The sequence below is a fragment of the Miniopterus natalensis genome, chromosome 4 (genome assembly GCF_054644295.1).
Source record: "Miniopterus natalensis isolate mMinNat1 chromosome 4, mMinNat1.hap1, whole genome shotgun sequence".
Taxonomy (NCBI): Eukaryota; Metazoa; Chordata; class Mammalia; order Chiroptera; family Miniopteridae; genus Miniopterus; species Miniopterus natalensis.
Genome location: NC_142084.1, coordinates 51,404,894 through 51,430,388, shown reverse-complemented (window position 1 = coordinate 51,430,388; position 25,495 = coordinate 51,404,894). Strand labels below are relative to the sequence as shown.

Sequence of the window (25,495 nt, the reverse complement as noted above, 5' to 3'; positions counted from 1 at the left end):
ATTTTGAGTGCAGCAAGTCCAGCAATAATTTTCCTGTCATAGGTCAAGAACGTACTTTATATCACCAAGTTATGACTAATGGGTTCCAAGCACATAACGGCGGTACATTTCATTGGATATTCTTACAAACTGCCTAATGGCAACTTTTTAAATATTGAGCATGGAATTCTTTGTTTTAGAGGACTCCATGCTCAATATCTAAAAGGGTGATTGATTTAAACCTTTCCCTGTTAATGCTATTACTCCCAACACTCCCCTTGGCACATTTTCACTCACACTTCAGGTCTGAGCTAAGTATGACCTCCTCTGAGAAGCTGCGCGAGTCCCACAGGCAACGGGTGCAGGGTTCCGCAGCATGGACTGCACCCACTATGATTTCGAATTGTATGTTTTTTTGTTTTATTTCCTGTGTCATGTTTATTTATTTATTTATTTTAAAATTTATTTTTATTGTTGAAAGTATTACAGGTGTCCCCCCTTCCCCCCCATTGATCTCCTACACCTCCCCAACCCCAGGCTTCCCCACACTAATGTCTGTGTCCATGGGTTATGCATACATGCATATAAGTTCTTTGATTTTAAATGCTTGTCCCCTTACTAGTCAATGCTTTCTGGAGGCCAGAGGCCCATGTAATAATCATTTCAGTCCACAAATTTAGCACGGTATTTGGTGCATACATAGCAGGGACTAAATGACTATTGTGTGATGGATGGAGGTTGGGTGAGTGAGTTCACACATACATAATATGCTAACATGCACACATATACAAATATATGTAGACAGAGTGTGCCACTAAATAGTCATGACTATACATATGGTGTTGAAGTATTCCTATATAACTAATATTTATACTCTCGAACATTTTTTTCGTATTTTCTCCAATTCTGGCTAGTCATAAACAAACATGATTAATTTTCTTTAAAAATGCAAGCGGCTTTTTTAAAAGGGCACTAGACTTCATTCAAGGTAATAATTAGACACTATTTTTGAAATTCATTATAATGTTATCATCATTCATATTGTCACATACTAGCCACTACTGTGGTGAGCACTTTGATTTTGCTGTATATACTTGGCACACTAGCTTAATACTTGTGATGCAACTTGCTGTATTTTAATTCTACAACTCAGGTATCTTACTGTTTCTTTTTCAAATCGGTCTCCTCTGACTAGGGACATATTCAGATCCCACACGAAGCTCAGCTAACTGAGGACACATACTTCATCCTCGTAGTGGTCACTGAACTGAATGAAAGTTAGAAAAGTAATATTCATCATATACTCTCTGGTAAACTCACCTGAAAATTTTACCTTTTCCAAGAAAGTAATAAGCAGGACTGCAGTGACTTTTTCTTTCTAATTCTTCCCCTCTGCTTTCTTAAACAGGACAGTAATGAAGTATGAAGTATTCTGTGATTAATCCCTCTCCTTCCTCACACACAGCCCATCTCACCAATTGTTGGTTCACCTATCTTTGCTGATTTCAAAATATTTCTGTTTATTTCTTCTCTTGGTACAGAAATCCATCCACATTATTCCAATAGCCTCCCCTAAAGCCTCTTTAACCCATTCTTTTTCTCCTTCACCCTGCGCACACCGTTTCTCTACACCACTGTGAGCCTTTCTGCCTTAAAAGCAGGCCTATTTTTTCATGCCACTTTCATAGGACATACATGGACACAGAGCTTGCATACAAAACCATCAATAGTCATTTATTTTCTTCTTAGTCAACTCAGAACCTTGGACGTTCTATTTTTATTTACATTTAATACATATAATTCTGGGTTATAGGTTGGTATTTTGAGGGTTGGGTTCATATAAGCCTCTTATTGACGAACTGATCATTGTTCAATGTGCCACTCAAATCAGATTTTGAGTTATCTCAGCTAAAGGCCACATTCCAGTGGTGAATTCATGAAGGTAAATATTAACTTTTGGTGTATCTTGGCAGCCATCCTGCTGGTGACCTCCTACCAGGCAGTTCATTTCTGTTCAGATGTCTATACTTTGCAAATACTTTCTATTCTTCAAAATTTAGCATTTAATTTCAAGTTATCTTGTTTCCTTCGGTTACAGGTATCTCTGGCTAGTGTAGCTGTCCCCTGAGGACTAGGGTTATGTTAATGCTTCTGCTCAATCTCTCAGGCCTCATTACCTTGGTGGGTGTTCAATAAGCACATATTAAATCTCTCATTATAGAAGTGTCAGTTCACATCACCTAACCACAACACAGTAAATTAGAGCATAATTAAACTTGAACTTTGTTCCAATTGTAAAAGATTTGATGACCACAAATTCCTATTATTAGCCAATAGTTTGGGGATGGCATTATGTGTTGTAAACCTGTGACTGCTTTATTATCAACATCATCAAATATGAAGTAAATTGTTCAAGTAGTCATGACTTTATTACTGAACAATTTAAATTCTTTTACAAGGTGTTATTTCTATTTAGTTTTAGGATGAACAGAAAAGACAGATAATTTTGTTTTTCTTGCCTGGCAAATAATCTAACAGCTAATAGAGATAGTGAGAATTCTATTCTTGTATAATACTGTGCCTTACAGCAAAGGTGTGGATGCCATGTGTACCATTTACTATATATTTGGACAGACTTATATTCTCTTTTAGCTTTTATACTCTTTTGTAAAATAGGGATAGTACCCACTGTGAAGGATTGCTGAAAGATTAGGGTTCATGTGGGTAACTAATTAGCTCAGGGCTTGGCAGAGAGGAGGTGTGCCATAAAGGGTAGGTAGGCTTCATTGCGTGGCACCTATCTGCTTGGGTTCTCTACCCAGGCCCTCTGCACCTTGGGAGCATCAGAAAAGCAATGCAGCCTAAAAGCAGACTGTAACCTCCAGAGGTCACTTGCCCCCACTTCCTTCCTTTCTTCCTCCCTCCCTCTGTTCTTACTTTCTTTCCTCCCTTTCCTTTTTTTTTTTCCCCTTTCTTTGCATGCTACCTGGAAAACACTGAATAGATTTTGAAACTTTCTTTTTATCTTCTAAGAAATTCTTCACATTAGAATTCTTGAGCTATATAAACAAGTAACTGAATTTTCCTAAGCTCAAAAGAGGAGTGTCACAATTCACAGCATGATGTCTTATTATCAATGGCCACTTATTTGAAAGTTCTTAATATAGATAAATAGTAGATAAACTGATCAGAGATATTTTTCCCTCTCAAAATACCCTAGGATAATATATAGTGCAGGCTTCATTTCCAACAACTTCAACCCCAATGCCTCAGCAAAAACAGTGCCTACCACAATCCCATGAAATAATTTTAGAAGCAATAAATTACGACTGGTTCCATTTACACAAATATTTTGATATCATGAACTAGTTTGCTTGTTCAAACTTTGGACTGAGATGGAGAGCTGCAGATAGAAAGGTCAAGAAGGAGATGATGTTTTTAAGTTAGTACATGGGGTTTCTGGGGAGAGAGAAGTAGGGGGTTAAATCAGCTGCCATATGGGGAAACGGCCTGTGTCTCTCAGCAGATGGGAGCAGAGTCTACTTGAGATATGAAAATTTACTCAAACATTTTCCAACTGCTTGAAACAGCTATGAGGAATAACTTTTTTGTGTCTGGAAAAAAATCTTTAGGCAATGAAGTTTTAAATGTATTGTATGTCCTTTACTACTTCCTAACTTTCAGCAGCATACTGAATCAAAAATGCTTAGTTCCATCCCATTTAAGGATTCTTCATGGCCTTAAGTCATACAGCGAAGAGTTTGAAATGACAAAAGAAATAGCTGAGCACATGATGGATGCCCAAGCAGGAACATTTTGGTCATATTAAACTTAACTCAAATGAAGAAGTTTCTTAAAGCTCAAAAATGGAAAGGCACAGGGCTAGGTAAGACACAGGTAATGTCACATTACTCACTCAGAAGAGGTGTGGGATGATGACAGAATGAACAGGAATGCCTTATAGTGGTGGCTTTCCCAGAAAATTCCTTTTACTGAACTGATTACAACATGGAGTTTATTAAAATTTTAAGAAGTTACCATTTAAAACTAATGTCAAATTAAAAATGGATTTTAATCCTAAGGATCATGTATAAATCAATAGTTTAAAAAAATATGAAGTGATTTATTTTTATAGAGACAGAAAAGTTAAAGTATCTTAAACTGTAATATTTTCAAATAACTGTTATAAAAATATTACCTGTTTGGATGAAAGCAAAAAAAATGTTAGTGTCTCCACATACCTGTGGATATTCTAAGGAAACATAGACAGTTCAGTGTTGGAAGAGACTTAAATCTTCACCTGGAACCCAATCTTCCCCTTGTTTAAATTATATTTTAAGCATATAATGATAAAGCAGGCTAAATAATTACACCATAGCCATATAGTTAGTAGTAAATGACAGAAGTGACTATGAAGCACATTGGGCATTCTGAGCCAGTGTTCTTCCTAGGAAATTAAACCCTCTCATACAAGTAAGTTGCCAATTCATCTTACCAAGAAATCTAAGCCATCAGTAGGGTACCTGGAGCATAACACAACTGGAAATTCTCATTTCTCAACTCAGCGCTGGTTCCCCTTACTATTCGAAAGTACTGTGTTCCTGTGAAACCTTATCTAAGCTGAAACTGCATTGAAGCAAAGAAGCAATTACCATTAAATGATATGGAAAAATTTGTGAGCGTTCACAGACCCAAAATCCAAAATTCAGGGTACTCAACAATGTCTTCATTTCGTTCACCACAACGTATACTCTTAATTAGTGTAACACCCTTAGATCTCTTTGGTCTTTTTGATATCCTAGGACACAACTTGTTCACTGATGCACAAAATGAATCATGATAAAGCACAGATGCTCCCAGACACAGTTCAAAGCTACAGCAGCTTGGTGCTGAGATGCTGATGATGTAGTTTCCAGGGAAAGAGCTTGGAGGTTTGCCACTGCTACTCAGTGTGCGTGCTGCCTTGTAACACTTGCTGCAAAACAGACGCTGAACACTACTTTTGCTTTTTGCCTTTTTTCGTAAAAGCAAAAAACCTCTTCGGATTTCTTTCCAGTTAGGAAAAACAGGTACAAATGTAGGTCTTTCATAAAAGCAAAGTGGGGTACTGTAAACTCTGTAAAGCAAGGGGGCACCTCTAGTTACCCACCTGTTGTTACTCCCTGCCCACCTCTGAGGGAATATTTATAAATGCACAGAGGTCTTGCCAATGTCTTTAGCCAGGAAATGGCTTATACAAGCATCCATCATAACCAACACTCAGTTTCAACCAATCTGAGGCAAGTCATAGACACCATAAACCCTTGCCTTAGAGCACTGTGATAAATTACAATTAAGGTTCTCTTGATTTGTTTTAATGAAATGTTAAGTTGAAGTGAGGTCCTTTTCTTTATATTTTTCTTTAAATATTTTAATCCATTAAAATAACTTTCTCCTTGATCTGTATGAGATCATTTATATACCAATAGAAAATCATTTATTCTTGGCTTCTTTTCTATAGGTTTTACTGAATGATAATAGTTGCTTCTGCTTTCAGAGTAAGTTTACTGGGACTCATAGTTACGCTATTTTACCTGCAGTAAACATGGCATAGGAGATAATATTCATATCATTCCTTCTGCTGAAAGTGGAGGTAAGTAAGTGTGAACAATACTGCCAAGGAAGCAGGCAAGGTGGCCCGCACTGCCACTCTGTGCCTTCACATGTGAATCAGACGCAATGACATCTTTTCAGCTTAACTTGGAAGGCTTTTGTCAAATATATTAATTTAACCTTTGTTAATTACATAGCAAAATAATAATCCTTTAGTAAAACTCAGATTTTTTTGGAGTGACTCTGGCAAAAACATTAGAGGAGAAATCAAATTATAATTAGAAACAATTTCATCAATCACTTGAAAGAAATCCTAAGTCAGCATCTGCCTGTATTATAAATGCCAGAGGATGTGGCCTATTTATAGATCAACTTCTTTAAAAGGTAGGCTGTTCCATAAAAAATCTGGGATCTGAACAGAGTCTAGCTCTCCAAGATTCACTGCCAGGTGAATTGCAGAACGTATATTATTTGAAAGCTCATATAGCAGAATATTATTAACATAATGTTGGAGCTATATATGTATAAAACATTGAAGAAGCTGAGAAAAGAAAGTCCAATGCAGAAATATAACAGTCTATCTAAAATTTGTACATTTATAAGTCTTTTATTATGGATCATTACTCTGTTGCTCTTGCTTGGTTTTTCTTTTTTGGTATATATAAATGATATAAATAGATAACTAGCTAGCTAGTAATATGGGTATTTCTTTGGTTCTGGAATTTGTCCATTTTTCAGCCATTGTGCCAATTGCACAACCCAAAGAAGAGTCTCATCATTACCCCAGTGAGAGCAATGCAGCAACTGAAAGTAAAGGCATGACACAAGAGTGGCACCAGAGTATTCCCCAGGTCCTCAAAGTGTGCAAACTGTAAAACACTTTCTGAATCATTGTGGGGAAGTGACCTCTAGGCAATAATCAAACAGGGACAGTGGGAAAAGAAAGGCTAAAGAGTGGGCGATATTGGGGGTTGAGAAAATAAAATGCAAGAGAAAAGGTGAAGTCTCCGTGAGAGACGTACACTGGGTGAAGCAGACATGAGTTTTGGGAGTTACAGGATACATTCTTTCTCTGCTTGGAATGTTGATTTTGGACATTTCAAAACATAAAACCAAAACATCTCATTAGCCAAGGGCCGGGTTCCTTGATCTCAGACTTGGTCAGATCCCCGCCCTTCATTTTAAGCCCTCTTGGGGAGATTTTTTTTTCTTACATTACAAAAGTAATTGCTACAGAGGTCAAAGGATAACAAAACTATAAATTATGCCACTGAGCAAACTACACGCAAGAGCTGCTGAAAGGGCACTGGCAAAATCTTCACTCTAAAGAAAACTTTATTCTGTGGTTAAAGGTGCAGGTAGAAAACACAGGAAGCGTGGATTTGAAAACTGCACTTCAACTCCTTTTGGTCATCACCAACAGTGGAGATGGTTATTTTTTTTTTTTTTTACCACCAGCACCTCTTCCTCTTTCAGATGGGAAAAAAAAAAAAAGTTTTGGCTTTCAGGGACAATTTCTCTACCAATCACAGTTCATTACTTGGCTGAGGGATGGACACATGACCCAAATCTTGACAAGCACAGTATCACATGACCCTAGCCCCCGCTATGGTAACTGGTCCAGGGATGGATGCTTAGCTCAAAACTCTTCCAAGAACTTACAGGAAAAGTTCCTGTCTCCTTCAAAGATTGCAAGTGCTAAAATCTTGGCATGTCTGTGGCTTTCTCTTTCATTTTATGAAGACAGACTGAGAATGGGGTCAACCACAGGGAAGCCAGTCTATAGAGGGACAGAAAAAGTGACAGGGAGTTGATGGCATCATTCAGAACCCGGATAAAAGCTAATCCTGAAATTTTTAGTGACATAATCCAAACATTTTCTTTTAAGGCTGGTACAGTCACTGGCTAATTATTTGTGGTCACTTGAAACTAAGAGTCTTAAAGTTACACTTGCTTGTATAAATCCCACAAGCTTTCAATTTATGCCACTATCTATTAGGGAAATATTTTGTTAAGGCACAGCTGTAGCAGAATTCTAATATTCCTAGACATGTAGACATGATGTAATATTGGTCTGTACCATCTGCTCTTCTCTATAAAAAAATGGTCACTTAACACTCTAAGTTACTCCTTGGGTTGTCTAATAGAAACATTTCTAACATTAGAAATGTTGAAACTGGTCATTTTTGTTTTTCCCATAATTTGTGCCTTCAGGCAAAAGAGAATGTAGCTTTGAAATATATATATATATGTATATATATATATATATATATATATGTATATATATACATATGAATATCTGTAGGTTTTCTTTGCACACGCGTGCATGGGTACCCACACAACCACCCATCCATCTCCACCACACACACAAAGTGTGAACAACAAAGTGGATAATGGTATAAGGGCAAATAGGCTTTCTGTTACTGCATCAATCACAAAAGAATCAGTTAGGCAAAGTGTTTGAGAAATAATAAAATTCCTCCAACTATTCCAATTGCCTTGATACTTTCCTGCAATCTATTCTGGATGCTTCTATCAGTCTTTTCTTTCTAAACTACAGACCAGTCTATGACCCCGTTCTGCCACAAAACCTTTAGCTTCTTTTTTTAAAAAAACTGTTAGCTACTGACAGCATAAAAAAGGCAGTCTAAATCCATCAGTTTAGTATACAAAGTTCTTCACAATTTGATCCAATCCACAACTTTACCCCTTACCACACCTCCAAGGCATCTCACGCTCCAGAGAAGCTCACTGCTTGCAAATTAGTCTCTCCTTTCACCACCCTTAGTTGAACTCTGTCTGGAGTGCATATTCCTCTTTAATCCACCTATTATTTTATTTTAACTAATTTATACTGAAAATCCATTAGGTGCTAGTCCGCTACTAAACTCTTACCTATGCTTTGAGGCCTAACATACATTGCATTCCCATGCCTCCCGAATTATAACCAGTCCTTCTGTGCTTTAACACATTGCTCTTAGATATAAAAGAGCAATGTAGCAGACACTACTATTTACCTGCACACCTGCAATGTGCCCTCCCCCTCTTGCTTAAAACAGAAGTAATTTGTTTAGGTAACCAACCTGCATGTGCTTCGATACAGATGGGCCCTTACCAAGTTTTGGGGATGAGTAATGAATTCCCTTAACCAATCTAGTTCACTTTCCCCTTACCAGTGGTTGAGGTAAGCATGCCATAGAAAGTAGCCATATCATCATCCGTAACACCAAGCAGACCTTCTTATCTGGTCTGACAGCAAGGTTCCACAGGGGACCTTAAAAAGGTACTGATGTTTTTTGTTTAATCTTTCTTTTCCTTGCCATCATGAACAGGACCCAAATTCTGAATTACAATCCAAAACCCAGCCTTTTATTCTCAGGCCCAGTTCTGCAGTTTCAGGCTGGGAATTAAAATGTAACTAAAGGGCCTCATGGGATACCTTTGGATTTTTCAAGCCTAAAATTTAAGATCATGCATGCCAAACAGTAACTAGTAGTACCTTTTCTTTCCAAATGTCCGTACCTTTTCTTTCCACTGACATGTCCAAGGGGCCCATGGAAATATTTTTCTTGGAAAATAAATCCTTATGATGTACTTATGTATCTCCAAGGTCATTATTAGCTAAGTAAACAATACTGTCTTCCTTTATTTCAGTCCTATGGTCATGCAACTAAGGAATATTTTAATACAGTTTTCATAAAACAATTGTTTTCTTATAATATGATCACCCACGGCCTATACTGGCATTGTGAAATTGATGTAAGAAACCTATACTAACCTTCAAAGCTATATCTACTAAAGTAAAACACAGACAATGAATATTTGAATTTCTGTGGTCTGCCTGGCATGGTAAATTCATCCACACCCAAGTCTCCATGATAAATTAATAACAGTTATTTATAGATCGCTACCAGTAAGCTACACAGTTATGATACGAGCTAGAAAATGGTCAACAAAGTTATCTAAATATAATCAGTTACAGTAATAACTGCACTCCATATTTACCATATCCTGGGATTGGTGGCATTTTATTTTATTTGCCTGTTTACTTGTCTGCCCGCCTCTTTACCCAGACTAAGCTACTCGAGGGCATGAGCCATTTCCCACTCACTGCTGTCGCCTGGTTCCCTACCGCAGTGCTCATGCTCGAGAAGTGCTTGTTGAACGCGAAGTAAATAAATGAGCAAATACCAGTGCCACATGAATTCTATTAAAAACTCCAGAACGATTAGAAAATGTCTAAGTGTGGTTTGTTTGTTTTTTAATTTTAAAGAAAACTAATAATTTTTGATCACCTTAAATTCTGAATAGTATAATACAGGTTCATTTAATTTAGCATACTTAGCATGTCTATAAACAATCATTTTTTTCTAATTGGACAGGTTATAGTATTTCCTCCAAAAGAAACTCAGTTGTTTTGGTGAAAAGGCAGCACTATTTTAAACTGGACAGATTGATTAATCCATCCTTTTTGAAATGTTGTCTCTTACAATCTTTCTTTTTGTAAAATCTTAATATAATAAATAATTTACTTCAGAAGAAGAACAAACAAAAATGTCTCTCACTAAAAAGGTGACCTCTTAAGACACCATATGTCACCAGCACCAGAAGCCTTGGAGAAGACAGAACTAGCAAATAATAAGATATAGCTGTGTCAAGCAGACACAGGACTAGAACCCCATTAATACATTCATGCGTGATTTTTCCTGCATGTATTCATCTACTTACCGGCACATGGAAAACAAATAATACCCATTTCTCAGGTCTTCCAACAGAGACCAGAGACCTTTATAACACACACACCCCCACTCATCTTTCCCCACTTAGTTCCACTCCACACTTTCCACCATGCTGCCTGCATATCCTACCATGTTTTGTTCTTTGTAATATCAATCTTCAATAGCATAAACAGACAATTCACTTTACCTTTTTCTTTACAAAAGACAATTTGAGAAGGGCATTAGTCTTTGGGGGAAAAGTCAAACATCTTATCTGAGTCTGTCTTTTAAAAATATAACTAAAATAGTGGTTCAGGATTTTTAGATTTCCTATGTTTCAGACTTGAGAAAATATTTTAAATGGGACAGATTAAATTTAAAATGAATTTAAGGGAGAGGAGGGAATATTGGTATTTGATTTTCATAGCACTATCATGGAGAAGAGTCGATTTTACCATTTTCAAAAAATCAATTTTAAGCTTGAACTTGAGTACCAGGCCTTGTCAGGAAGAAAAAGAAAAAAAAAAGAAAGAAAAGAAAAATTTTATCTTCCTTGACAATGGTCTACATTCCAGCCACATGGTGAACAAAGTTAGGCAGAAAACTCCTCTTGGTACATTACAAGTAAAATTGCTGGATAAATGATTAAAAGAAAACCATTTTTTTTCAATGCCATTAAATTGTCACAGAAATAAGAGGAAGTCTTTTGAAGGCAAATAAGCACAAGAAATCAAGATTTCAGTGGAGTGAATGTGCTCTGGAGACCTGGGAGTATCTGTTGAACCCCAGTGCACAAGAGTGGGGGGTTAATGGGCCACAAGTGGTATAAGAGAAGCCTGAGGCTGGGTCTAACCTCGCTCCTTCCCTCTCATCCTTGCTACCCAAGTCTCCCTGTGAAACGCCCCACTCAGGAGGAGGCTACACAGCTAGGTCAGCAATTACCCTGATGACTGATATTTCGACAGATGCAAGACAGTGAGATGGTATCTTCAAGGTATTGAAAAAATAAACATAATCTAAAATTTTATATCAGGCTTACTAAGTTCTTTCTGAGAATGAAGTTAAAATAAAACAATTTTCAAATACATAAGAACTGAATATTTACTACCAACAGGCTTTTTACCTGGGAGACTTTTAAAGGCTTTCTTCAGGAAAAAATTGTTAACACGAAACGCAGACACAGAGATATAGCTATTGATTACACAAAATAATAAAAACAATGTCTTGTTTGTGAAGTTAAAAAATGCAAAACTAAAATCCACAGTAATTACCACATACATACTAATGAGAAGTGGAGTTAACTGTAGTGAGAACCAAACCAGCTTGGAAAATAGGACAAAACCACCTACCAGTGAACTCCTTACAGTAGCATGATATTACTATTTTATTGTTGTTATTATTGCCCAGGAAAATAACTTTACTGTTCATTATAGGAACTTCCCAAAAGAACTATTATCTCCTTCAACTGAAAGTATCAACAGTTCACTACCTAACATTGCTGAAATCCTTGCCTAAAATACCCTGCCTTGTTTCCACCAATTCAAAACTACTAAATCCTGATCCTTACCCATTCTTAATCAAGTCTCCACACTGAAAGATCCATTTTTGGTTTTGCTTTTGATCCCCAGACTCTACTAAAGCTTTCAAGGTGGTCTCCTCTGTCGTCAAGTTAAGCAATAAGCGCAGCTCTATCTTATCAACACAGTATGATGGTGACTGAGGAGTTAGCATTCCTCAGTAGTCAAAATGTTCTCAGGTAATTTTATATTTTGGGAAGGGGGCAAACATTGATTAGCTTTAGATATTAAGTAAAAGGTGTATTTCTAAGGCAGCCATTAGAAACATGTTATTTATACAATTGTATACTACACATTAGGGTAAAACAGATGATCTAAGTTATCTGCATCAACATAAACTAAATTTTAAAAGATCACATTATTTAGTTTTACTTGTTTTGAAGTGTCTATCAAATCACAAAAGTATTATCCCATTGACATGTATTTCAAAACAGGCAAAAATAATTTACTTTTTATAGGATAATATGTAAGAAAATATGTACATGTGGTAAAATTATAGAGAAAACAGGAGATGAAAGGAAAACAACCCACAAACTTAGACAATGATTAAATTTGCAGGGTTAAAAGGGTGTCATCAGGGAAGAACAAAGGACTTCAGAACTATTCAAAGAGTCACTTTTCTTAAGTTGAGTCTCATACTGAGTGAGCTGAGTCACAATCTAGGTTAGGCATGCTGGACGATAGTATAATTTTTATTATTTAACTATTAGCATACATTATATACATGCACACATAACTACGTACATACACATACATATAATACTTCTCCTCCCATAACACAACCAACTAGGTGTGAGGTATCATGTAGCCCTCTTGGCCTTGACCTGTGGGAACTGCAACTAGGAGAAGAGGCACAAGGAAGTGCGAATAGTCTGGCTACTGCTACTGTTGTAATATAGTCCTTTGTCTCTGATCCAGTAGTTTCCTGTCTTCTGTCAGCATGTATGAATTGTGGTACTAACGCGCTACTTTGAAAGAAGAACAAAATCTTGAACGTTTCATAATTTTTGACAATATTATGAAATCCTATATATGAGAAGAAGATAAGAGGTGCAGCTTATAGCGTGATGAAAAATATCTAATATGGGTGGTAGGGAAAACAGGTTTTAACATTGGTTTAGGTATAAAATATGAAAGATATATAGGGCAGTTACTTTACGTCTCTGTGTCTGTATAGATAGTTAAGACAGTTTCTATTCTCAAAGTCTAATATTATAGATGTAAGAAAAAAAATAACATGAAATGAGATGTTGCAGAATGCAGAAATGTGAAAAAATCTAACCATATAAATGTTAAAGATACAAATTGTGATGACGGCAAGTGCAAAGTTTATTTCATCTGTACTGAAATGTTTATCTATAATGTACCATAAAATAAAAATTCTCTTTTAAGTTGTATATCAAAGAAAAAATAAAGAACTCTACAAAGAAGCTCAAGTAAAATATTTTTATGATATACAAATGCCACTGAAGTGAAAAATCTTCAATAAGACCACCCAACCTTGACAAGTGTATTCACATAGGACTTAAAGAGTAATATTTGTATGACATACAGTAGGTGGTCTTTTGCGTGGATGAAATACTCCAGCTGACTTTGGTTCATGAACGCTTCTAGGAGAATTATGATAAATTTCTACCAGGCAAACCATAATGTTCACCTAAATTTCTTCAACTCTGCTTTCAGAACTGTATTTTTTTGTGATGAAGAATTCTAACTTCTTAGTCTTATGTGAATGTACTTATAAGTATTTATACTTATAAGTATTGGATACTATGGGTAATATGGATACTGCTTTTTCTTTTAATAACTTGTTTATTTTATTGATTTGGCTATCAGGAAGCTCAAATGTAGACGTTTCAGCACTAATGGTAACATGTTTCTAGCACAACTGCTTCCCTTTACTTGGCTTTTTATTCTCTACTCCTTATTTTAAATTGTTTTACTCTATATGTATATTTTACCATAAATTATCTGAAATTATTCTCAGAAGTAGAAGAAACTAATGACTCTGTATGTATATGTACGTATCTAATTTTAAATGAAACATAGCTTAAATAAGGTTGTAAATTTCTTGGATGACCAGGAAAACATAACAGAACAAAAGGTACCATTTAAGATCACACCATCAAAATGCAGCAACTTGAAGGACTACAACAATTGTTACAATCTGTTGCAATTTCAAGTATGATGACTTACTTGCATATGTCATCTTCTGGTTCTTCAAGCCCAAATCTTTCATCAAATGTAAGTTGTATCCATACATTTTCCTCTACTGCTACTAATCTCCATACCAAGACCATATTTCTTGGATAAGTATGAGGAAACTTTGGGCTGTGAATACTTCCATTAGTAGACACAGTAATAATTCTTTCATGCTGGGGAGCTTGCACTCCTAAAACAAAAACATAGGCATAGACTTACATTTAGAATGGACATTTCAAAAAGCATACATTGCAAAATAAATCTTTTTTTAAAATCATCCTCATTTTACCCCAAACAAGTGTTCAGTATACTTTATACAATATAAATTAAGAACCACTCTTTTCAGAATTTATCCAGGGGAAAAGATTATTTTAACATTATTGAGTAAAAACCTGTGTATATTTATACTTCAAAGAACATAGAAAATTAGTTTTTTTAAATCAAATTACTAATTTTTCAAATAACCAATTCTTTTGGATTCCTACTCAATCAACTTAAGACCCTAATCTCCAAGAACTTATCAAATATGAGTCATATCAAAACAAAAAGAAACTTGATATAACTAGTTTTAAAAATATAAGTTACGATTAAAGTCCCCTAATCATGAATAGGTGAGATAACATCTGAGTTCATCAAAATGTAGATTATCTGCCTGAACTTAACCTAATAGAGTGAGCCCTTAAAACAATCTGTGCCTTTCCTAAATTCAGAGAAATTCAGAGTGTGAGAGAGATTCAACAGGAGGGAGATTCTTTGTTGTTGGCTTTAAATATGGAGGAGGCAAAATGCCAAGGAATGTGGGAAGCCTCCAGAAGCCAAAGGCAGTCTAAGGCTGACAGCTAGCAAGGAAATGGGACCTCCGTCCTAAACTTCATGAAACTTGAATGAGCTTGGAAGCAGTCTCTTCTGGACAGCCTCCAGAGAGAATGGAGGCTGACTGACACCTTGATTTTAGCCTTGCACAACTCTGCAAGAACTAGTCACACAATGCCCAGACTTCTGACCAATAGAGCTAAGAATAAATAGAGTTTTAAACTGCAAAATGTATGGTGATTTCTTACATATTGTTAGAAAATGAATACATCTTCTATTGGGCACAAAGCTGTTTGGATGGCAAGTTATTTCTTTTGCCTCCATTCTTCAGCAGCAATTACAGTAATAGTAATTACAATAACAGCAGCAACTTTTCATTTAGTATTATGTTAGTCAAAGTACAGTACTGAACCATGATAAAATGCAATTTAAAAATACTGCTCAAAGAAACTTCTTGAATTTAAAAGACAATGCCAAGGGTCATGTATTAGTAGGATCATGTAATTAAGGTTAAAGAATAAACTTTTTGACTGTTAAAACACCCAAAATAATTTTAAGAAGTTTATATATGATTCTTAAAGCAGTTTTTTCATTGTCTTAAACAACTGTTTCAATCATCAGTTTCATAAGTATTATTTTCTAACTTATAATCAGGAAGACAAGGTAAAAACAAATATAATGTCCTTTGACTAATACCCAGTGCACATTGTGGGAAATATCATCACACTATTAGTAAGATATGCTTTAAGTATCTAAATGTGTGCCTAAACTCATCCTCAACAGTAAATAACTTACATAGAAATACAATCCCTCTTAACTGGATGCTAATTTTTGATACTGTTGTTGGCTATATTAACATATATGAAATATATGAAATAACTCTTCTATGTACATAAGTTAGCACCAGTATATCTCCTAAGAAGACAGAGGATCTATCAAATTAGATGAGTTCTTCCATATAGTGACATGTTTTATTAAAAAAATAACAATAATTTTCTATTAAAATTAAATTAATAAATTGTTTTCAAATATTTCTTTTAAAAATGAGATAGTTCTTCACTCTCTAAATTTTCTCCCAATAATCTGCATATTTCAGAAGGTGTTTATAGTACTAGCTTGTAGCAAGGGTCCTTCTTACTTTACAACTAATATTTTTAATAAATTAATTTTTCTAATCAGATTTGTTAAAATGCAATATTTGCCCCATTATTGTCTCAAAACGAATGCCTTATATCCCAAGCCACTCTTTACAAATACAGCAATGTTTACTATTTTATATACAACCTAGAAAACAAAATGGTTATTAAAAGATCTTAATTTTATTTTTATATCTCCAGTCAAAAAAGCTAATAGATAAAATGTATATACTTAAATTGCTTACACCACTTTTCCTTTATAATTCACCATTCCATTAAACTATAACTAAACATAATTTATAGACTGAAAATACAGGCCTTATTTGTGGTAAAAGAATTATAAATATCCTAAGTTAAATTGCTGCTCCCCAAAATTCATCTCAAAATGCAGTGAGGTTTGTCACCAAACACATATGATTTGCACATGACTGTCAAAGTTTTATGTAAATCTCAAAAAAGTACCCCTATAATCAAAATGAAAAATAAACAACAAACATTAAGTTCTACCAAATTAAGACTTTACATTTATAGCCCTGCCGTTTAAAAATATCATCTTTCCAAATATATAACTTACTGGTATTTTAAGAATGAGATGAGTATATATTTTGTAACTATTTTATTGAATGTCTTCTTTTCCTTTATCCAATAAACAGTACACGCAAAGAAAGTAACAATGAAATAAAACAGTTGTTTGTAGTAAAATCACTACACTATTTCTAAAATGCTCCTTTCAATGTATTCTAAGTGAGAAAAATTATTCATTATAGATGAATTTAGCATGAAAAATGAAAATGTGCAAACACTAAATTTTTTTAAATTATAAGTATGCACCATTTTATATTACCCTGCACAACCCCTCTTAAAGTATAAGTATTAAAAATTAAAATGAAACAAAATTAGAAAAGAGGGAGATTAATAATGCTAATACTATAAAATTGATTATGCATGTACACATACAATTCAACTACATAGAATCATTGTATATTCATATGTTTTCAATAAGCTTAGCATTACAATCAAAATACTTTCCTAATATTTTCCATGCTGTTAGTCCCTTTACAGCTAAAAGAGGGTAAGAATAAGAGAATCATAGAAAGCAATAAAAACTATAATAATTGAAAATAGTATGTTATTAATAAAGATAACACTAAAAAAGATGTTTCTGGATAATATATAATTCATAATGAAAGATAAATCATCCACTTTCTTCTCTATTCTAATGTTTTAAGTTAATTGTCACAAGAAAGACCTGTAATAGTAAGGATTAAGTAAAAAGAAATGTGTCTCCAATCTTGGTTTAGTTTTAGAGTCCTGAGGAATTCTGGTTCCTGTTTCACACAGGCAACACTGTAGTGACATGTCACACGTAAACTGGTACACTTCACTGGTGTCCTGTGATATTTTTGATGTGTTTATTTCCAAATCTATGTTACTTTTAAATTGTGTATAAAAAGGTACTTCTGTAATAGTCAGTTGCATCTATTTTCAAATCCTACTTGATAAATACATATATTCGCCAGTCTTATTTATGTTTTGCTCTGCTCACTGTTTGTTCCCCTGTGATAATTCTTCTTTATTCTAATCTTGGTACTTTGTTTATAATAAGCTATTCCTATTTCCAATCTCAGTAACTCGCAATTAACAAATTTCACTTGTAAACAATAGTTAAAATCATATGACATATATATGTAAAAGCTAATTTTACTGCTTCCCTGATTGACACCATTTACCTAGGAAATCCTGAGTAATCTCATCCTAATCTTCTTTGACTTTGTAGAGGGAAGATAAACTTGAGCTCCACATAGCAAACAAATATCTCCCTATACAGACTGAGGAATCTCAGAGGAGTGGCGGGGAGGGATTAACCAAATAATTTATATCCATATAAGCATAACTCATGGACACAGACAATAGTGCAGAGAAAACCTGGGGGTGGGGGTGGGAGTAAGGTGGACGGGGGTAATGGGGGAAAAAGCGAGACATCTGTAATACTTTCAAACAATAAATTAAATAAATAAATAAAAATTCCAAATGATATAGAAGTATCCCATTTTCATGATTCATATTTATAATCCTGACTATTAACACAAAAGACTAATATAGTAAATGAAAACTCAGACCCCATCAGCTCAGTCTACTGTTTGTCATACCTTTAAAGCAATAGCAAAATAAAACAAATATAATCAAGTTAGTTTTGTTTACCTCAAACTATTTACAAACTACACGAATAAATGTTCATTAACGAAAAATAAGGGATTGCTCTATTAAGGAAACCATAAAATAATATATTAAAGATGTGTTCAACTGAGGTTCTTGAATTTATCCTACAAGATAATCATTTTATTCCTCAAGGGAATGAATAGTCAAAAATCATATGTTGAGACGCTCTCAGGTTTCATGCACTGTTCCAGGTGCTTGGGACATCAGAAACAAAACAAGGCCTTGTCCTCTTAGCATGACAACTTCTGGGACTTTAGTTGAAGATCATTACTTGACTAAGTATACTAACTAATATTCAACTGTTGAAACCCACTTTGGACATTACCTAGTTTAGATTGCCATACTGATTCTTGTGTACATTCCTTCAGGACCACATATTTGAATCATAATGTATGGGTTGATCTTTCTTTTCTACCCCACTACACATTCCTAGAAGATAAAACTATTTTTATTAAAGTCCATAACCAGTATCTAGCACTGTGCCCAGCCCGTGGCATTACTTCATACATATCAAACAAACTTGATATCCCAGAACATCACTGAAAACAATTTTATGTTTTTTTAAAATGTCATCCTTAATTCCTAAATTTCCAGAGACTGTTCATATAAAATGAAAGAGATTTTTACAATATATACACCTCGGAAATTAAAGTCCCTTAATTTGTATTTCATACCTTACTCAAAATTCATCTATTATAACCTACATGTATTTTTCACCTGATGGCAATAGGTAGTAGAGTACTCATTGTTGAGATTTGCCATTTTCTTTATAGGCTTGCTTATTTTTAAAAAATAAAATGTTCTATAATTTTGACATATTTTGAGAAAGCTACGATTTAATTATTATTTTATCATAACTGTGAAAATATAAATCAATTGATGATAAAATTTGTTATTTCAGGCAAGACATCTGATATCATTTTTTATAAACTAGAGATAATCACAAACTATTTTAAAGTTCAATAAAATAATAACTGAATAAATTAACCAAGTTAATAATTATAAATCAGTATGTACAGAAGGAGAAACTTTGTCCACCATATTCTGTCTAATTTAAATACAATGGGAGAACCGGGTCGGGCGTGGCTCAGTGGTTGAGCGTTGACCTAGGATCCAGGCGATCGGGGTTCGATTCCCGGCCAGGGCACATGCCCGGGTTGCGGGCTCGATCAATGACTCTCTCATCATTGATGTTTCTATCCCTCTTCTTTCCTCTCTCTGAAATCAGTAAAGATATATTTTTAAAAAATAAATAAATAAAATAAATAAATACAATGGGAGAGAAAATTTATTATCAGGTATCAAGTTTTTCTGAAGTCAACGAACAGGAGATTGCTATGCAATATTGGTCATATACATAAGGATTCCAGTTTCATTAAGATCGAATTGATTAAGCAAGAAGCAGTGCTTTGGAAGCAGTGATTTGAAATTTCTGATTTCCTTCTACAGGTTGATTAAAGAAGGAGAAAAAAGGGCAACTTTGTAAAAGTAAAAATTTTACCATTTCCTTTACCCTAATCCTAAAGACAGGGTAAAGGGTTGTTTTGTTGTTGTTGTTTGTTTTGTATCCACTGAGAAGTACAAGAATTCAGCCACTAGCCCCTATTGATGAGCAATGGGAAGACAGGGGGCCAGTGTTAAGGAAGTTCAATAGCAAATCTACCATGAAAGAAAGTTCATGTAATGAGCATCTTCCCAGCATCTTTCATCACCACTGTGAAACAGCCACTGAGTAAAGAAAAGCAGGAGTGACTCTACGCAGAACTATGCCTGGGAACAATATAAGTCCATTTTCCTCACTACATGGATGGCTCTACTAGGCCAATTGGAGTGAATCCAATGGCTTTCGCCACCAAGAGTTGGGAATTAGAACATTTTGGATGCAGAAGTAAGGTCGAGAACGACTGTAGCTATTAAGCCATCATAATAGAATCCACTCTGAGGCAAAAGTCAATGCATAGAAGCAGGCAGATACATAAGAATATAGAAAAGAGAAGCTACATCCTAGATCAAACTGCACAATAATTCATTCCATCTCTGGGCTTCTCAGGTACATGACTAAATAAATCACTTTTACTATATTTAAGCCAATTAGAGTTGATTTTTTAATACATACTCCCAAAATCATTTACATAGTGAACATGTTTGGGTTTTCCAGGGGTACCCTTGATTTTGCCTGTTATCCTGGTGTAATTATTATTACTGTTCCCTTTTCATGCTCTAAAATATCAAAATTGGCATCATAAGAGAATACAGAAATAAGATCTATCAAATTCTTCTAGTATTGAGGCATGAGATACAGAAATAGTAAAGATTTGACTGCATGGAATTTTGGTCTTAAGGTAGTGGTAAAAATAACCTATTTTCAGTTTATACAATGGAATATCACATTTTAAGTGGAGGCTCAATTATGAAAGACAAATTAGCAATAATCTTACCTATTATGCCCCAGGATAAATAACCAAGTTTATAAACACAGAATCTTCTTAAAGCCTTTATCACACATCAATTAGTAATGAATATAATTGTACATACATACAATTACACGCACTACTACAGTGAAACATGTTTAGGCAATGCTATTATTTCTTCTTCTGTGTTAAACTGTGCACTACTTTAGGTACCACAAAGAGACCAAAACCAGAATGTAGAATAGAGATAAATTAGGAGTAATTCACATTACAAAAGAAACATTCACTTTAAAGGTTCACTATTGATTCCATTTTTTCAATATTTATTCAGCTCTCTTGTTAAAACTGTTTTTAAATGTAGAAAGTTTACTCAAAACATTAGGAGTTCTGAAATATTTTAAGTAGCAAAATACATTTGTATGAAATATTAAGACAAAAACTGGCTAATATCATCAAGTACAAATTCATGATCTTTAAGAAACAAATATGCTTATTTAATAGAAAATATGTTCAGTAAAGAATCTCATCTGTTTTAGTAACAACATCTGGCAATTTTTATCTGCACAGGACATATAGCTTACAACACTCAGGTTGGAATTTATCAGCAATTTCAAATATGGAAAGTAGTTACCTATTTCTTTGTGAGCACATAATGTCCAGATACAGTACTGACATTTTAATGGAAAGATGTTTAAAATTCAGGTAATCAATACAAACATACTATTTCAGATAAAGTACAAATAAGACCACTATTTTATGCCTTCAATGAATATTTAAACTATGTTTAAATTTTTCTTTTAGGTTAACCTTTGAAATAGGCAAAATAAATAATTCCTAAGATACAATAAAATAGGAATATATTTATTTCAGTTTCAATATATTCAGTAATCATAAGTGCTGAAAAATGACTTTACTGCTTCCTACTTGCATTTGGCACTTTATGTTCAAAGGTGAATTTATGTATAATAAGCCTATGATTTTTTTATGAATACTCAAAAATAGAAAAAATAAATTATTTGGTTAAGTCTATACAAGTTATGTCCTCCAACCTTATGTTTTAAATGTTATTAAATACTGCAAATAAGTAATAAAGTATCTGCATTTCCATAGGCAATATCTGAGATTTATAAGTCATACTCATAGTAAAATCTTTGGTTTCAGTAGCAAATCCACATAATGTTATCAAGACCAAATGAAGCACAATTATCCTGGGACACGATCACCCTTACAGGCTGGATTAAATATAAATATGCTCAGGAATGTTCAAACCATCCTGCCCTGCGAGCAAACACCACCTTTCCTCCCACACTCTGCCCTCAGTAACTCTAGTCAATCCTAACAAGATGTTAAAATATGAATAAAATATCACTATGAGGCTTCTAAGAGAAATGAAAGCCACAGAGCACTAAAAAACCACTATTTTAGTGGGAAAATAGGTTGTTTGAAATTTTATTTCTCTAAACAAATATATTAATAATAATGAGAATACTTCATCATGCCAAGCTATTTCATCTCCGCTTACATTGTTTTGCCATCTAACTGGTCTATTATGAAAGAGTAAGTACCCATCAACATGAAGACAGTAAGTATCCTTTATTCTGGAATTGGTTTGAATACATCCATTAGCAGAATTCTTCAGCAACAGCTAGCTTGAAGAGGTTTGAAAAGAGAAGCTGAAACATAGGATGGGAAAGATTCAAGAAGACAGATCATTTTATTCAAAATAGGGACTGAACTGGACTTCACAAGGTCCACCAGAAGCTTCATTTGTGAGGAGATATTATTGTCTAACGCGTCATTATCACCAGTTGCTTCAACATTATTTGAAAGCACCTACTTCGCTATCTCTGATCTCAATGAAAACTTTGAGGATACATTTGTCAGACTGGACATTGTCGGAAGCCACAAGATTTGAGAATCCTTCTTTATGGTATTTGCACTGTTTATATGAGTGTAATCCCCCAGCCAGCAAATGGACCAACTGCATTTGTGGCCTCCCAGTAAGTGAGTAGACCTGAGTGAACAGGGCGTTTCCTTGAAAATTCTTGCTCCTGAAATCCAATTTTGATGTTGAAAACTCTCCACCTATGGTTCCTACAAATACACCCATTTCTCCTCTGAAAGAAATAGAATATTACCTCCCAAAATGGAACAAACATACAAGGAAACAAATGACCAAGGGGTGAAAAGGGGCAGGAAAAAACTAACAGGAAAAAAGTACAAATTAAGTTTATAAGTTAAACTTAATTGCAGTAAGTATAATAATACTAATTATCCTGAGAAATGGCAGCTACCCCCGTTCTCAAGTTGAGGTAGAGCTTTTGAAAGAAAAATACACATATCATAAGCCTTAAAACCACTATACTAATAATTTAAACTATCTGATTAAAATTTACAGTGATTTCTACACAACACCACAAACCTTCCAAACACTTATTTTGTAGCAGTTATCATACTTCAAAATTTGCTTGCAATGTTATATCCTTGTCAAAAGTCAACCAAAACAAAAGATTTGTGGTAGGAAGCAAAATAAAAAAATAAATTAATTAAAAAAAAAGAAGCCCCTGATATAAATATGCTTTAAGACTTTACTCATTAATTAAGACCTTACTCATTAATTAACAAGAGACTTTTGCTCATTACTATATGCCAAAAGAAAATACTTATAAATGAAGAATGGACAAACAAGCTAAGAAATACCAGAATAATTACACTATAAGAAACATAATTCTACTCTCTTTATACCAGGGACATTGTCTTAACATATCAGAGAGAACAGAAATGAGACTAGAGACGTCTCAGTAAGTACACTGCAGACTGAAGATTATTAGGAAAATGAAAACAGCACTGAAGTGTTGGAATAATTAAGTAGAAATTTAAAAGTATGAGGATAGAAAAGACTCCCACTGTGCAAGGAAGGCATCTGAGTTTACATTTGTCCATGTTGAAGAATCAGATAAAAGTATTAGGCCACCTGAACAAATTCTCATCTATAATATGGCTCATGATATCAACCTTAATTATGTGCAATTACATTAGAGTGTATGATAAGAAAAAGCTTAAAAATTCATAGTAAATAAAAATATATGTTTTGCTTACCTTTTAAATGTTCTTTCTCCTCTTTTCTATGCCAGTCCAGATGCTTGGGTATAGTTCCTCCCTGCCAGTAGATGGAGATAGTAAAATTGAGTCTTTTGCTGACCTCAAATCCTAATCTAGGTGGTTCAGAATCTTCAATTTCAGATTTTGGAAGTAAAAAAAATTTTGAATGATTGAAATGACACATAAAGCTTGTAAAAATGATTATCTTAGTCAAATAAACTTTTATTCATGGTCATTGATACCAATTTTTAAGGGAGAGGGTCTTGGCTGGCATAGAAAAAAATAAAAGAAAGAGCATTATTTTGTGGGATCTATTCCCTTGACTCTTCATTCTTCCCAGATTTCAACAAATATATATTGACTATATACTAAAAATTGTAGGTTACTGGCTAAATGCTTTCATATACATTATCTAGTTAATGTTTTTAACAACCCCATAAAGTGGTAATTATTATCCCCAAACATCTTGTCTCAGAATCTATATTTTTAAAAGTTCCATATGGTGAGCTGCTGCTTGCTTGCCAAGTTTTTGTAGTCCTCCTGGTGTTCAGTTAATGGCTTCTCGAATATAAGGAGAATTCATTTCTTCTTCCTACTGATAAAGAGACCTTGAAGTTGTTGGAAGTTCATGTGCTATTGGTAAAAACTTGTTTTGTTTAAGTTTATTTTGAATTAATACAAATCCTCTAACAGCTATCCAGGAAGAGATTAAAAGGGCCATGGGGAAGCCTTTCTACAGAGATTAACTAGATCATCTGAAATAAAATGGGGTTCAGGAGTAGCATTGCATGAAACTGTTTTTCTTTGAGAAATTGCATACTTAAGATCAAATTCACAGGAATAAGCATTACAACTTGTGATTACTAACAATGGCTTATGAAAATAATACAATTATGATTTTCCAAAGCTAACAGGAGGATATACAAGTACCTCTTGAAAATGATAGAAAAAAGCAAAGCTAAGAACATTCAAAAGTGAATTGGATGTTGATGAATTATGAAATAATTGGTTCCATTTTTCTCACTTAGCTTAGGAAACCCATTGAAATTGTAATTAAATGGAATTTATCTCTTATCACAAATGAAGTGTAAGTTCCAATATTCCTGGTAGTCATGTTCAACGACTTGAATTCAGTGGAACAAATGGGGCATACAACTACTTTAGGAAGACAGGGCATACAACTCCCTAAATAAGAGTAACAGCAATTGTTCAATAAGGACTGGTTAAAATAAACTACTCCCTGTTAGTCAGTCACCTTAATCACCCTGCTCAAGTGAATACACTACTATTTATATACCTCTCTAAAGTTCTTGTAATGATTTTCAGACTACGAAACACTTTCTTACACATGTTTTTCAGGTTATTACAACAATCCTAAAAACCCAATGGATTATGCAGACTTTATAATTGTGAGTTGGCTGTCATAGTAAGTTGACCATAAAATTTCTTGTCCAAACCAACACACTTATAAGAGTGAAAGTATGTGCTCTTATTGTGTCAGGACAACAGATATAAACCATGACAGTCCCCAGAAAATTTGAACATATGATTTCCCTAATGACAAATGACAACGTTAATCTTCAATCAAATCCTTTGCATCTAAATCCTATTTTCTTCACACTACATCGCATGACCTCAGGACGTCTTTCAACCTGGATCTGTGTGATCGCTTAAGTGCACATGTTCCTCTTAGCATCCTTATGCAACTTAGCACACTGAATAGAACGTTTTCTTTGTTTTCATGA

The 25,495-nt window shown here is 34.3% G+C and overlaps 1 protein-coding gene across 2 annotated transcripts in view; it reads right to left on the bottom strand.

Annotated features, from left to right (window-relative positions):
• The window catches only part of PDGFC (platelet derived growth factor C), a 162,723-nt gene that overhangs the window by 64,018 nt on the left and 73,210 nt on the right, over positions 1-25,495 (bottom strand). For both annotated transcript variants that reach the window (XM_016200314.2, XM_016200315.2), the window contains exon 2: positions 14,063-14,258. In XM_016200314.2, coding sequence (XP_016055800.1) covers positions 14,063-14,258 — 196 coding nt within the window. The remainder of the gene's footprint in view (positions 1-14,062; positions 14,259-25,495) is intronic.